Source organism: Coturnix japonica, chromosome 2 (assembly GCF_054131305.1).
Source record: "Coturnix japonica strain WE chromosome 2, WE-NBRP24, whole genome shotgun sequence".
Taxonomy (NCBI): Eukaryota; Metazoa; Chordata; class Aves; order Galliformes; family Phasianidae; genus Coturnix; species Coturnix japonica.
The window spans coordinates 62,225,732-62,239,915 of NC_140664.1; the positions used below are offsets into that span (position 1 = coordinate 62,225,732).

Genomic DNA, 14,184 nt, shown 5'->3' on the forward strand with positions numbered 1-14,184 from the left:
ATGCACATACTAAGCTCAGCAACTCAGTCCTGCAGAGCCGAAAATGCACTGCAAAGTGCATCTAGACAGTTTCCAAAGTTTCTTGACCTCTGAGGTGAGAGGGGACAAGGACTCCTTGACTGTCTGATCCAGGCTCTGTCACTTTGTTCAGATAACATTTACCACATGTATGTAGATGGAAACTAAAAGCAGGGTTTGCACAGTGTATCACCTTACACGTTGCCTCTCTTGCTAAGTATGGTGATAGACTAGGCTAATACACCACCACTGAAGCAAGACACTGAGTGAGTCTTGACAGGCCAGTATCTGCCCTTTGTTCCTCTTTGCTACAGAGCTGAACCTTCTCATTACTCTTCTGATTCATTGTTCTTCCTTTACATGTTAATACCTTTCCATGTTACTGCTTTTCCTCTGAAATCCTCCATTTGCTGACTATCCCAGTCTCAACAAACTGCCTTCAGTTTTGCTTTCCATGCTTCACATGCCTGTGCTTCCTCACAGCTTCTCCTCACATCTTAGCCACAGTCTCAGGAGCTTGAGCTGGGTTGTGCGTGTATCCAAACCAGTCCTTGGCTCACATCACTGACTGCAGGGATGCCTCTGCCAGCAGCAATGAAATACTGAAGATGAGGATATTTTCTCAAGAGAATGTAGGTGTGACAAGGCATGTTTGTGAAAGTGAGACTCAGCACCTGATGCTGTTAAGTGCCTTAAATCATGAGTTTTCTTCTACAGATAGGAAGGGTAGGAGGTGAGATTGTTACCATCCGCTTGTCTAGTAGGAATCTGGTGTTCAGAGCAACTACTCTGTTTTTTTGCACCTTACAAAAAGATTCACCTCTCTCTCTGCTGTGACCTGGGGTCAGAGGTCATGTGCTCTGTGACAGCAGCTGTTCCTGGCTCTGATGGGCACCTGCCCATATGGGGTAGCTCCAAGTAGTGTTTTGGAATGGCTCTGCAGCAAACCAGGGTAAGTCTATGCATGAGGCTACCATGGAGGCTATTAGGGGTCTCCTTGCATGAGATGTTCCTTACTTCATTTCATTCCCAGTGGAATCCTAAAATGGACCAAAAATGTGGGGCCACACTGGATTCTCTCAGATATTATAGTCTGCCTGAGAGATCTGACTCTGTTGGCACCCCAGACTTTTTGATAAGGAGGCATCATTTGAGGGGGAACTTGATGTGAATGGTTAATAGATCTGATCCTCATGAAACAAAACCATAAGCTTCTTATATCTAACTTCTCCAAGAATTCTTCAGATGCAACGACATCTCCTTTTAATTTTTCACCCTATTCCTGCCCTGGGAGTTAAACTGAAAGGTAAAAGACATGTGCCTGCCCTCATTCGAGGGACTCTCCAATGGGTGCTTCCAATATGGGTGTCAGGGCAGTTTAATATGCAGAGATGTGCTCCCACTTGCAAGGTGGAGATCAAGATACCTCACTTCAGCTTCCCCTAATGCCAGTGAGGCAGAGTGAGACTATGTCAGTCTCTCCCTGTGTCTGAGGTATTACAACAGGAAAAAAAGAAGAATCCTTTCCTTCATCCCTGAAAATGGCCATGTATTTCAGATTTTAGAATCATGTCAGAAGATACTGACTTATAGGGAAAAAAAAAAAAAAATGAAGACTTTTTGAGAGACATGAAGAGAAGGATAAAAAAAAAATTATTTTTTGTACTTTTGGCTTGTGGAAGTTGTGTAGGCTTCATGGGCTTGTTCATGGGTGGATATAAACTATGTTGATAATTAGTGTAATGCATATCACTATTTCAACTCATGCCTCTGTACCATTTCCAGCTGCCCTGCTGAACTCCTTGTTAAGGTGCATATCCAGTACCTAAAAGGTGCTTACAGTGAGAGTGGGGCAAGTCTCTTCTCACTGGTGACAAGTGACAGGACGAGGGGAAATGGCCTCAAGTTGCACCAGGGCGAGTTTAGGTTGGATGTTAGGAAGCACTTCTTTACAGAAAGGGTAGTCAAGTACTGGAACAGGCTCCCCAGGGAGGTGGTTGAATCGCCATCCCTGGATGTGTTTAAGAGTCATTAGGATGTGGTGCTCAGGGATATGATTTAGCAGAGGGTTTTTAGAGTTAGGGTACTATGGTTAGGCTGCAGTTGGACCAGATGATCTTCAAGGTCTTTTCCAACCTGGGTAATTCTATGATTCTATGATTCTCTGGCATTGTGAGACTACTGAGACTTGCACTTATGATACTAACAATTTATCTGGTGTTCAACTAATATTCCACTACCCTTCACCAGATTTAAACAAAAACGGAGTAACTGAAAATACTGTTTTTTAACATAGTGAAAAATACTCGTGTAGTTCTACTCACTTCTTTTCTGCAAAGCCCCATAAAAGGAAATTTTTGAATTCCATTGTTGCACCAAGAGGCCTGAACCATCAGCCTGCACAGCTCTGCTCTCTGACCCTGTTCTTCAATTTCCTTAGCATGGCAGATTGTATTTTATCTGTCTGTTTTACAGGTGTTCGGGGAATACAAAACAGTATAATAAGTCCATGACCTCCCTCTACAGAGCAAATCATTCATTATTGATTATACAGGGTGTATTGGTTTAAAGGCATTTGTAGTTTTTTGTTTGTTTGTTTTAATCGATATGTAATAGTAATTTATTACTACAGTTTTTTTTTCTTTTAAAATAAAATACAAACTTCTTTTAATAGTCATAAAGCCATAAAATATCATTTCTGTGTAGTTAGCACTCTTCTCTCACTGTGTCACTTCTCATACACGACAGGGAGAACAGTAGCAATGTGTGAACATTTCTCAATACCGTTCTGAGGAGGGGGAAAAGAAGGGAGAAGGTGTTAAAATTTAATTGGCTGATGTATAACTTAAACTTTTACCAAGGCTGCCACAGAAGAAAGATGTAAAAAGCTGCAGAAATATGCTTCTAAAATAAGACTAGCATAACATTATTAGCTAGAGACTTCTACTTTCTTATTTCCCCACGGTGTGAGAAAAATCACTGTCTGGCATGCCAAGGACTAAGAAGCCTGCAACAGTTGCAGAGTTTGGTTCCTATAGTGACTGTTACAGCAACTCCTAGCATATAAAGTGTCTTTTCATTTACTTATTGAAATCAGAAAATCTCCTTCCAGAGACAGTTACTGTAGGACAGCAGCTTTCATTATCTTGTATATGTCCATGACAAGGTGACACAGATCAGAAACTGAAGAATACATGGGGCACAGTTAAATAACTGTCTCTTAAGCTAGTCAGGTTTTGGATTGCTTTAGTTCACTCCAGGAACTTCTTCCCCTGGGGTCTGTCCAGGAGAACTCCGGGGGCAACAATGGAAATGGAAGCTATTGTAAATGAAAGATTTTCCTCGTGCAAATAGAAATGTATGTTGTAACTTCCCAGCATGCTTCTGTTTCTACTTTTGATGGGAGAACTGCTGACATTCTCAAAGCTCTGATGCAATCATTATACAGGCATGACATTCAACTTGGAATTCCTTGGAACAGCTTAATATGAGAAACTGAAGAGAAGTGAGGACCAGACTAGCTCTATTAAGAAAAAGCTATGCAAAAAGAAAGGAGAATGAAGATGTGAATAAGGATCCTTGTTAATCTAAAGCTGGCAGTGTGATCTCCAGAGTCTGTGGTTCCTTCAACCTGAAATTTGAGCGCACAATTAAAAGCAACAGATGATACAATTTGACTGAGTCCTGAGAAGGGATGTGGCTTTTTGAAGTTTGAGTTAATCTTTACCCGACCTATGGATTTCACTGCTAAAGTGCCTCCTTTGTGCTCAGATGTGGGGTGCTTTGTTGTTGTTGTTGTTGTTGTTGGGTTTTTTGATTGGTTGGTTGGTTGGTTTGGAGACATGGTCTCATGCTAGTAGCAATGGGAGGGTATCTCCTCCTTAATTGTCTCCTTGAAATAACTGAGAGTCCAAACAAGATCTGCTGCTTGAGTGGAGATTTTCAACCTCAACAGGGGATGAGGAGAAAAAAATATTCTGGTATTTACAACTGTGTGAGATACTGAAGCAGAACAATTAGCCCACAGAGTTTTACGTACATGTGTTTTTCATCAGAAAAGAAAAAAACAAGTCCTGTCATCTTTATAATAAAATGAACTCGCCCCTTACATTTCATGGCCTTCTAAAATAAAGACACACAGAGTCAGAATAGTTATGGCTCCTTTAGTTGTCTTTCTCCTCAAGTCACATTTTAATCATTTCAGGATTAGGATAATAAATCTTTCAGGCTATTCTTCCTCTTAGACAATGTGAACGGTAGAAGTGATGGCACTGTGTAAATGTGCATTAGTGCTAGGAACAGAAATGGATAGGTGATCCTATGATGTGCTCCTGATGTAATTATCCTCCAGTCCACGAGCAAAGAATCCTTTAGGGAATCAAACTGATGTTGTTCAGCTGTCCCCTTTACAAGAACTTCCCACCAGTGAAGGATTCACCAAGAAAAGTAAGATTTGTGGTGGAAGTGATTTTAAACAACAGAGACATTAAATGTCACAATACTCATTGCTGCTGTTATCTAAACGAAAAGTGTGATTTTTCTAGATTCTCACTTTAAAGATAAGGAATATCATAAATATATCTGATGGAAAAGAGAACAGGAGGTCTATGGGAAAGTGTGTAAAGGGGGAGAAAGCTATTTAAGTGAAAAGGTTGTTTTTTCTTTCAGGAGACATACAAAGGGTGTCTTGACAGAAAGCCTATCTGTCCTTTTCAGCTGCCAGTTAAAAGGCAGATATTTCTGGTTCTGGCCTGTGACCTTACGAATGAGAAGATGAAATGTGTCAAGCACATCTATGCCAAGATTTTTCAAAAGCAATTTTGAATGACTTCTGAATGCTGAGTTCACAGACTGAGGAAGCTTGAATTTAGGGCATGGGAGGTTGGTATTTTCAGTAAAATCACACACATCTGAAAACTCCTTAGCTTGGAAGCTTCCTTTTCTGCTTTGGTGTGGAAGCTCATAGGTTGTACTCACTATTTTCCAAAATCCTGTTTCTGTAGTTTTTCACTTAAAACCTGACATACCAGCATAAGGCTAACTAAACCATAAATATCCTTCTCACAATTAGTTCCTAATGCTTGAATTAACAACTTTTTGTGTCTAAATAATAAAATATAAAGCCAATTTTACTGCACAGCCCCTTCTGCAATGGAATCCATATTGACCAGAACCCTCAGTGGGGAAGGGAGCTGTGGATCCCAGGAGCTCTAGCAATGCATAAATTCATTGTGGATCTCAAGGACTTTCCTTCTCACCACCCTATTTTTTTCCTTTAATGTGTATATTACTGACACTCCAAATGTGTACAAAGAAATAATGCCTAACACTAAGTGAGTGATTATTCCTTACTCCTACCTGTACCTCCTAACCCTAAAGGATTTTGGATGTCTTGTCCAAAAGCAGTCTAAAACCTAGAAATATTCTCCTCACAGCATCGGTATTCATTCAGTATCATTGAATTAAATGCTCTTTTTGAGACTCATTTCTCTAATGCCTTCTTCTTCTGGGAAGAGGACTTGGAAGGGGCAAGGAATACTCGCCTCCTAAAAGTATAGCATGAGCATCTGTGTACCATAAATAGTATGCAGGGATCTTACACAGAAACATCACTGGTGCTCAGTTTGAGAGCTATCTCTATAGGCCCCTCATTAGTGCTGCTGTCCAGCTCATGTGCAGATGTTTGAGAGGCTCAGGAGGCATCCCAGCTGTTTGCTGACAGAAACTAGTGGCAGGATAGAACTTTGCTCCAGGGGAACAAAGTGACGTGATTGCCAAGCACAGCCTACCCGTGAAATGAGATAAATTCAAATATTCAAGCTGAAATCAAAGGGCATTTGCACCTCTCAGATAAATGTTTTCAAGTGATGAACTGCTGTTCTGCGCCACTGTGCAAGTGCAGGTTCAATGCATGTTAGCATACTAATGACTCAGAGAGAAGGGTTAACCTAAAGGTATGACAGTGAAAGAAAATGTAGAGGGAAAAAACAATTATATTTCAATTATAACAAGTGTAATTAAAAGCAAATGCTTAAGTCTTTAAATATAGACATGCCTATTTAATTTTATTTTTTTAATTCAGATTTTTATTAAAATCATCTTCTGGATTTTTACAGAGTTTGGTATTGCATCTGTCCTTTCTTTTGACAGTGTTCCTTTACTTCCTGTTCTTCTGAATCTGTCAGTTCTCCTCACTGTGATACACATCCTGAGAGCAGTAAGACATACAGAAACTGCCCTGATGATGTAGCGAGTCTTTTTCAGCCCATTATGTCCTGATTAAGCTGCTGGCATACTATAAAGGAGATACTGCGTGTACAAAAATGTTACAAATGCAACCCCACTACGTTTTAAGTCATTGAATTTCTCACATTGCTTTCCCATGAATGCTAATCTGTATGTCCCGACTGGTGCTGAACTTGGGTACAGGACTTCTGCTCTCTGAAATCCTCAATTACAGAATGATTTTGGCTCCCAGACCAATAGTAGATCCCCAGATCTACTATTGTTAGATCAAACAGACATCTGGGGACTAAAAGAAGGCATGGGAGAGTGTCTTTATTCCCCTACTAGCCTGCATGCAGCCCCACAACCAGATATACTCTACTGGTGATACGTATCACGTTGGCTATCTTTTGTTGAAGAAAATGCATGAGTACACTAAGTTAAGATGCCACTTTGAAGGACTTTTTGTTATTAAAGTGATGTGATTCTCTTTGAGTTTAAACTGGCCAGAAAGACAAACACTAAAGAAGTTTTCAAAAATCACTTAAAAGAAGTGGAAAGGCACAGGAATGCTGGGATTCTGTCTTGATCTTTCACCAGTTTAACAGTGCTGTAAGAGACTGGTTGTGATTTTTTGAGAGAAAAAAAAAAGCTTTCCTTGGTTGCTCTGATGTGTTTTCCTTGCATTTCTGCTTTTGTTTTGTATATGCTTTTTGTTTTTAGAAGTTATTTACATGAGAATTAAGTACCTTGGGTTACAACTTTGTATTAAACATTGTTGCTACCGCTGCAGTATGTATGTTAATTCTGCTTCCTAATATCGCAGGAAAATGTGAGATGCAAGTCTGTAACTGGACAGGTGTCAGAAGTACAAGGTTTCTTTAAACATAGTTTGACTTTCTGGCTATAGGAGACATTGTCTTTTGGCGGGCACAGGGAATGACCTTCTGGCTTGTGTTTTGCACCCATGTGAAAAATCAATGGGAAGTACTGCAAATATAGAACATCTCTCTATAGAAGAACACAAGCACAGGCTTGGAGCCCGGAGCTCCACAGTGTTTTGCTTTGCAGTGTTTGTGACCGCATTCTGCTCTCTGGTTCAGGGAACTCCGTGCCTGGCCAGATAACAGCAATAAATGCCAGCAGGGAATTTGGCACCACAGTAGCTAGGAAGGCTGATTTTGAGCTGCATGCTGTCACCAGCTGCACTTGACCCAGCCCTGGGTGTGGGTCTGGACATTCTGTCACCCCACTATCATAGAACCATAGAATCATGGAATCATTTGAATTGGAAGGTCACCTAGTTCAACTCCCCTGCAATGGACAGGGACACCTACAGCCATCTCAGGTTGCTCACACCCCCCTCCAGCCTGACCTTGAGTATCTCCAGGGACCAAGCATCCACCACATCTCTGGGCAACCTGTTCCAGTGCTTCACCACCTTTATCACTATTATATCCACCACCACTTTATCACTATATATATATATATACTAAAAAGTTATATATATATATATATATATAACTTTTTTCCTTGTATTTCCAGTTTCAATCTCTTTGTTAGTCTGAAACCATTTCCCCTCATCCCCCAGAGCTGAACCACGGATGCTCAGATGCCTGGAGACCGGCAGACCCCCAGCAGGGCGGCACCGGGCAGCTTCTGGAAACCGCTGTGTGTCCCCTGATTTTTCCTTTCTGTATTTTTCTTCGTGCTGGGGAAAGGCCCCAGCGAGGGCACAGCGCCCGTCCCGGGGGGACAACGGCCGCCTTCCGGGGGCCACCGCTCACCTGAGGCGCCGGCAGCCCCGCCTCTCCCGGCCATGTCTTTAAGGCCCTCCTCCTCTTCCTCGCCCTCCCTCCCTTCATCCCTCCCTCCCTCCATCCGTCCCCGCTCGCCGCCGCTTGCCGCTGTCGGGCTCTGCTTCGCCCGCCTTCCCCCACCCCGCTCCCCCCGCCGCCAGCCATGGCCGACATGAAGACGGGCATCTTCGCAAAAAACGTCCAGAAACGCCTCAACCGCGCCCAGGAGAAGGTGCGGGGCGGGGAGGGAGGGGGGTTGACCCGGGAGAGGCAGCCTGGTCGAGGGGCGGGCGGAGCGAAGCAGGCTCCGGTGTCCCCCTGCAGCGGGCGGCCGGAGCCGTCGTTATGTAACCGCCCCGGTTCCCACCGCGCCGCAGCAGCGCCCGGAGCCCCCCGGGGGCTCGGCCCTCTCGCACCTCGCGCTCCGGGCACCGCGCCGGGTCGGGTAGCGGCTGCCTGCCCGGCCCGTGGCGATGCCGCTCTCTCTGCCGCAGGCCCGGCCGCGCTGCCGCTGTCCCCTCGCCCGTGTCGTCCCCTCCGAGTCCAGCGGGACAACCCGCGGGTATAGGCCGGGCGGGCGCAGGGCTGCAGCCCTCCTCCGCTGGTGCGTGTAAGGTTCGCCTCATCTCGCCGCCGCAGACACGCTGCCTAAGAGGATTGCTTTTCCTTTAATATCCACGCCTGCTCATCTCGGGCTAAAGCGCTGCTCCCCTGGCCTGGCCTGTGGCACGCCGTGGCCAGAGGAGCGGGGCTTTGGGCAACCCGCCGCCTTCCTCAGAAATTGCTGGAGTTGTGGACAGCTGCTGTGAATGCAGTGGCGTTGGCCGAAGTGTCGGGTAGCCAGAGCGGGTTTACTGCTTAGGAAGCTCGGTGCCGGTTCTTCTTGCAGCGCGCTTTCTAGGAGCTGAGTAAGAAGCGAAGTCGGAAGGGTTTTCAAGTTTCTAAGAGATTTTTCGATTCTATTTTGCTAATAAAAACCAATATCTGTAAGCTTTCTGCTACAAGGCGTGTTCAGCCGCTCTGTGCCTCAGAACAGGACCTTGGACACAGGCATCAAACCAAGCAGAAAAGCGTTTGCATGTGACTGTGTGTAGCATTCGTATCGGCTATCAGCAAGGTTGTTATGAAGCTGTTCTCAGCTTCAAAGCAGTCAGCGAGTGGTCTGCCAGCCCTTCTGAGGGCTAATGAAGCCTCGGTGCCCATCTAGCCGGCGTTCTGTGTTGTTGTGTGTTGATGTCACAGGGCTCTGGAGAATTAGAAGAGATTACTTTATGACTGATGTTTTTCATATCTCCCTGCCTAGAAATCCCTCGCTGCCTCTGTACAGTGCGCTGAGCTCTGACGTGCTCTAAGGGGATAAAAATAACAATTTATATGTTAAAAGACTTAAATGCGGTCATATCATTATTTATGAATCTGATTGTTGAGATTGTTACAGGCAGGTGATGGGCATGCTCTTTCGAATGCTCCCTACCTGGCTCACAAGGTCATAAAGTACTGGACGTTTTCAATACAAAAGTTGTGATGTATATCCTTTCTTGAAGGTTTTGACTGTGTCTGTTTTCAGATAAAACACCAATTCTTTAATATTTTGAAGAGATTTGGAGATTTTTATTATGTACATTCAGCAGGGTCAGTACTTGGAACAGACCTACAAATGCCATTTGTTTCCTGCAGGCTTTGTTTCGGTGTTGTTTGCTGGTATTGTTCCTGTTAACAATCTGGTTAATCATAGGTGTAGGTCTTAAAATCATATGTACTGCTTCCAGGTGTGTCCGTTCAGCCACAGATCTGCAGAAACATACAAAGCACACCTTGACTTGAATACTTGAGGTTCTGGTGTTGTGGCAAATGCAGCTCATACTCATACTCATATTTGTATATATAGAGAAAAGCTTATTATTGGGTTGATTAAATTTCAAGACTCAGAAGTCCAGGAATTAAAAGTCTGGTATTTGATGGTGTGAACAGGATGACTCTGTGATGAGTACGTAATACCATGCTGGCTTAAAGAGATTTTAAACACATTCTGAGTTGTTTTATCTTGTTACTTATATTGGATTTGAGCACCTGCAGTTTTCTTAATGTGTTCTTACAGTCAACTGGGTTTATAGTGCATTTATAAATAGTTTCTATTATTTGCTATTGTGTGGCAGCTACATTAAGAATATGGAATGGCTACAATATACGAACCTTCATCTATGGGAACTGTTTATGTAATAATGCACCAATTATCTTCATTTCTTTGCCATCCAGGAGAAATTTTAGTTGTGTGGTCTAGGTAGAGTACATACCCATATACATGACTGCTTACTATTTATATGACAAAAGCTAAATAACTGACGGAGAAACAAATCATATTGGACAAATCTAGCTGTCTTGCATTAGAAGTGCTTAATCTGAGAGTTCCACGGTTGTGTCATTTGATGCTATTCTCCTAGTTTAAATAAAATCAATTACTATTCATCTGCGATGCAGTATAATTCTGTTATTTTAATAGTAGACTTGGTAACATTAATAATGTTCTTTTTTCCTTGTAGGGTTCCAGAAAATTTGTAAATTCATTTACACTATGGAAATGAGTAAGATAAATGTAGCAAAGGTTTGGTGTGTCAGTGAAATTACAAAATAGCCTAAATTAAGGGAAGAATGAAATCATGAGCTTAGAGTGCTAATGAAAAGAAGAAGGTGATTGTTCAAACTGGGCTGGACCAGGACAGTTCTCAAAATGAGACAGGATTTGTACAACCAGAAATGATTATTGGTCAATCCATTTTATTTTTTTTTTCCATGTCAACTGGAATGCAGTCCTTGCAGTAGCATGTGTGCTGTGGCAACTTTATTCTTATGCAAGAATGCCCCATACACCAAACTACACTGTTCTTCCCTGCATTACTTCAATGACTTTCCCCCCACTATTTGGGAAGCATAGTCGTGCTGAGCTTGCAGCATCTGCTGCCTTCAGTCAGCTGAAGGATCTGGTTTAGTGTTTTAAAGGCATCAGAACAATTCAGGAGCCTACATGCTAGTCATAAAAGTAAATGAAACACTGATGTGCTTAAATGTCTGCTTATACTGAAAACTGAACAGATGTATTTGTAACTGACTCTGGCTCAGTCAGTCCCGAGGACAAGTTGATTTGGATGAAAACACTGAGTTTGTTTCCTTGGATTCCTCTAAAAGCTTGAACTAAAACTGACAACCCAATTTGAAACTTTAGTTACCACTCATACCTCCCCATCATAACCTAACACCTTTAGCTGCACAGACTCAGAGTTGTCACAACACATCTGAGTTCAGTAAGGCCCACTCCTGGGAGCTGAAGTAGATTTTGAGTGCTATGCCATTAGATGTCCAGTTTCCTGTTAGCTGACTATATAGTTACACCAAAAGTTAAAGTAATAAGTGCTTTAGGACCTTTGGATGAGTAACTACTGCTTAAAGTTATTGCAAAGGAGGAGTTGCCATAGATTGAAAGATAACTCCCAAGAAGGTACTTTGACAATTCTGGCCCAACTTCATGTTCTTTTGTAACTGCAGCAATGGCTCAGATGGGCATGCTCTTTCCGAATGGGGATCTGCATTTGGAATGCATTCATGAAAGACATGTAATGTATATTTCGCCTGCCTGCAAGTGTGACGATGTAGCTCTAGCAACCTCTGGCTCATGAATGAAAATTACTGTATAGTGGTTTAGAACCTTGGCCTCTTATATATAATACACCGAACCCATTACAGTGTTCTGACAGACCCCCAACATCTGGAGGTCTTTATTGACACAGGCACATGCAAAAAAGAGGCACTTTAATTTGTCAAGAGTTGTTTGTTAAGCTATTTGTTTGTTGGCAAATAAAACCAATCAGAAGTCAATAATGAATGCCATGGTCTAAACTATGCAGCCCTGATTTTTCTAGCTTCAAAGTCTAGCATAAAAAGCTTGAACTTGCTTATCTTTTTTTTTTTCTCTCTCTGTCAAAGAAATTGCAGAAAAGAGGGAGCATGCGTGGTCATCTGGCACACTTTTCTAAACCAAAGCAGAATCAGTTCTACTTAAATTATTCCATAGTGATGCTTTTTTTGTCTGCTTTTAAAAGTACCTAATGTTGGAGATTCTGCAATTACCCTAAAATTATCTATGCCATTGCTTAGGTAACCCCAGTCAGAAAGTTCTATTTTCACTTAATAAAAATGTCATTGTTTGCAATTTAAGCCCCTTATTCACCATCTTTCCTTGATACAGAGAGTGTGTTCTCTTTTTGCCTCAAAATTTATGAGTGGTTTTCTGATACACACTGTCTGTGTGCCCTTCAATCTGACTGAAGCTACCACATGACCCTTCCAACCAGCCCAAAGAGTAGCCACTCTTAAAATATTAATTGCTTTTGATCGTTTTGGTTTCTAATATGCAGTGTAAAACATAGAGGTAGATTCCAGTTGTCTGGCTGCCAAATGTGTAAGAAATAGGAGAATAAATGACCAGAGCTCCTTCCTGTTACATTCCTTTGTGAATATTTTCTTGTTACACAAAGTAAGGAAATCAGTTTCCTTGTTTTCAGTTTTCTTCCCATACACAATAACAGCCATAATGCTGTAAGTCACCATATCTTCCTCCTTGTTACTTAGCTTCCATCAAATCATCAAAAACAGCATAAAAGTGCTGTTTCCTCAGTTTTATGGGAATCAATATTACCACATTCGCTGACCAAAATATAAACAATATCAAGGTGACCCATTCTTCTCTTCTTGCTGGACAGTTTCATCTTCTCACTTTCATTTTTTTTCCCATCTCCTTTTTTAGTTCTTGGGTGTATGCCTGTCCCTCAGGTCTTATCTGTGCAAGTGGTTTCTTGAGATTTGTCTGTTAACTCATGCATTTCACTGAGAAGTAAAAAAGAAAATAATATCTGTTGCTACTTGCTGGGCTTGGGTATCAACTCCTTCTTTACTATGTCTTGCCTATCCGGCAGATCCTTTCTTTTTGTACGATCAAAGAACTAGTGCTCCTGAACCAAGGTCTGCCCATGACTGGTGTTCCATAGGCTTACCATGAGTGGTCCACAGCTGCTCTGCTGCCTTCATACTGTGACACAACTAAAAGTGAGGCTTAAATGTTGCATATGGAAGAGATGCTGGGGTATCAGTTACCTGGTTCTGAGTAGCTTTGGCATCTCCTTTTACTTAACTAATCTTGTAAAGAAATGAGGGAATGTTTTGCCATGTTTCCAAGCACCAAATACATTTGAAGCCTCCAGTTCACCCATGCAGCTTCCTCCAGGAAGTCAACTGTGGTTCTCTGAACTCACCTGGAGATAGCAAGTGGATTCTTCCACCTGCCTAAGATATGCACAGTATATATGCACCCTACCAAAACCAATGGCAGAAGGAGCTGATTGCTATGCCAGTCCTTCTACTCAAATCAGGGATTGAAGAGTAGTGTGGGAGAAGGGTAGCAGATGGCTCTACTGCTTCAGGATGGAGAATGTTTTGCTTGGGGAGCTTTTTCCTGGTTTTGTTCATTGGGCTTGGCTGCAAGGTCAGCTGCTTGGAGTTTCCAGTCCTGAATGTTTCAAACGCTGGGTTTCAGGAGGGTTTAGGGAAAACTCTCCAGCATCCATGCTGTATGGCGCTGAGCCTGTGCTTCTCTTGAATATGAGCTTATTTATCCTGATCTGATGAATAGCTGGTTACTCAATATTTGCCAGAATCTTAAACTAATGATGTACTTGGAAAAGCAGATGTATAGTTTTGTAATGCGGAGTCCCAGTTTATTGGAGTTTATCCATCTGTTTGAGTGTTGCTTGAAACATAGTCATATGATAAAGATGCATGTAACACATTTCTCATGTTCCATTTGTGCAATGAGAAAGCCAATGTGGGAAGTAGCCCATTCTTCTTCTTGGCTGCTCCACCTTTTTTTGTTTTCTCAGTAATATTCCTCTGTATGTGTAGCAGAGGAGCATCTATAAGACACCGCAGAACTGAGGACTGGTGTGGACAAGCACTTTGAAAACATCTAAACAACACTGCACCAACTAAGAATGGTGGTAGGGCAATGGGGGAGTTCAGAGCCTTTCTTTGGACAGAGACAGGAAGAAGGACTGGATCACTTTTCAAGACTCTGACTCCCAGTACCCTGCTACTA

The 14,184-nt window shown here is 42.4% G+C and overlaps 1 protein-coding gene across 3 annotated transcripts in view; it reads left to right on the top strand.

The window, feature by feature from the left end:
• The first annotated feature begins 8,122 nt into the window (after window positions 1-8,122).
• LOC107309859 (amphiphysin) overlaps window positions 8,123-14,184 on the top strand; it is a 99,039-nt gene continuing 92,977 nt past the window's right edge. For all 3 annotated transcript variants that reach the window (XM_015855003.3, XM_032442549.2, XM_015855004.3), the window contains exon 1: window positions 8,123-8,274. In XM_015855003.3, coding sequence (XP_015710489.1) covers window positions 8,206-8,274 — 69 coding nt within the window. In that variant the 5' untranslated portion in view covers window positions 8,123-8,205. The remainder of the gene's footprint in view (window positions 8,275-14,184) is intronic.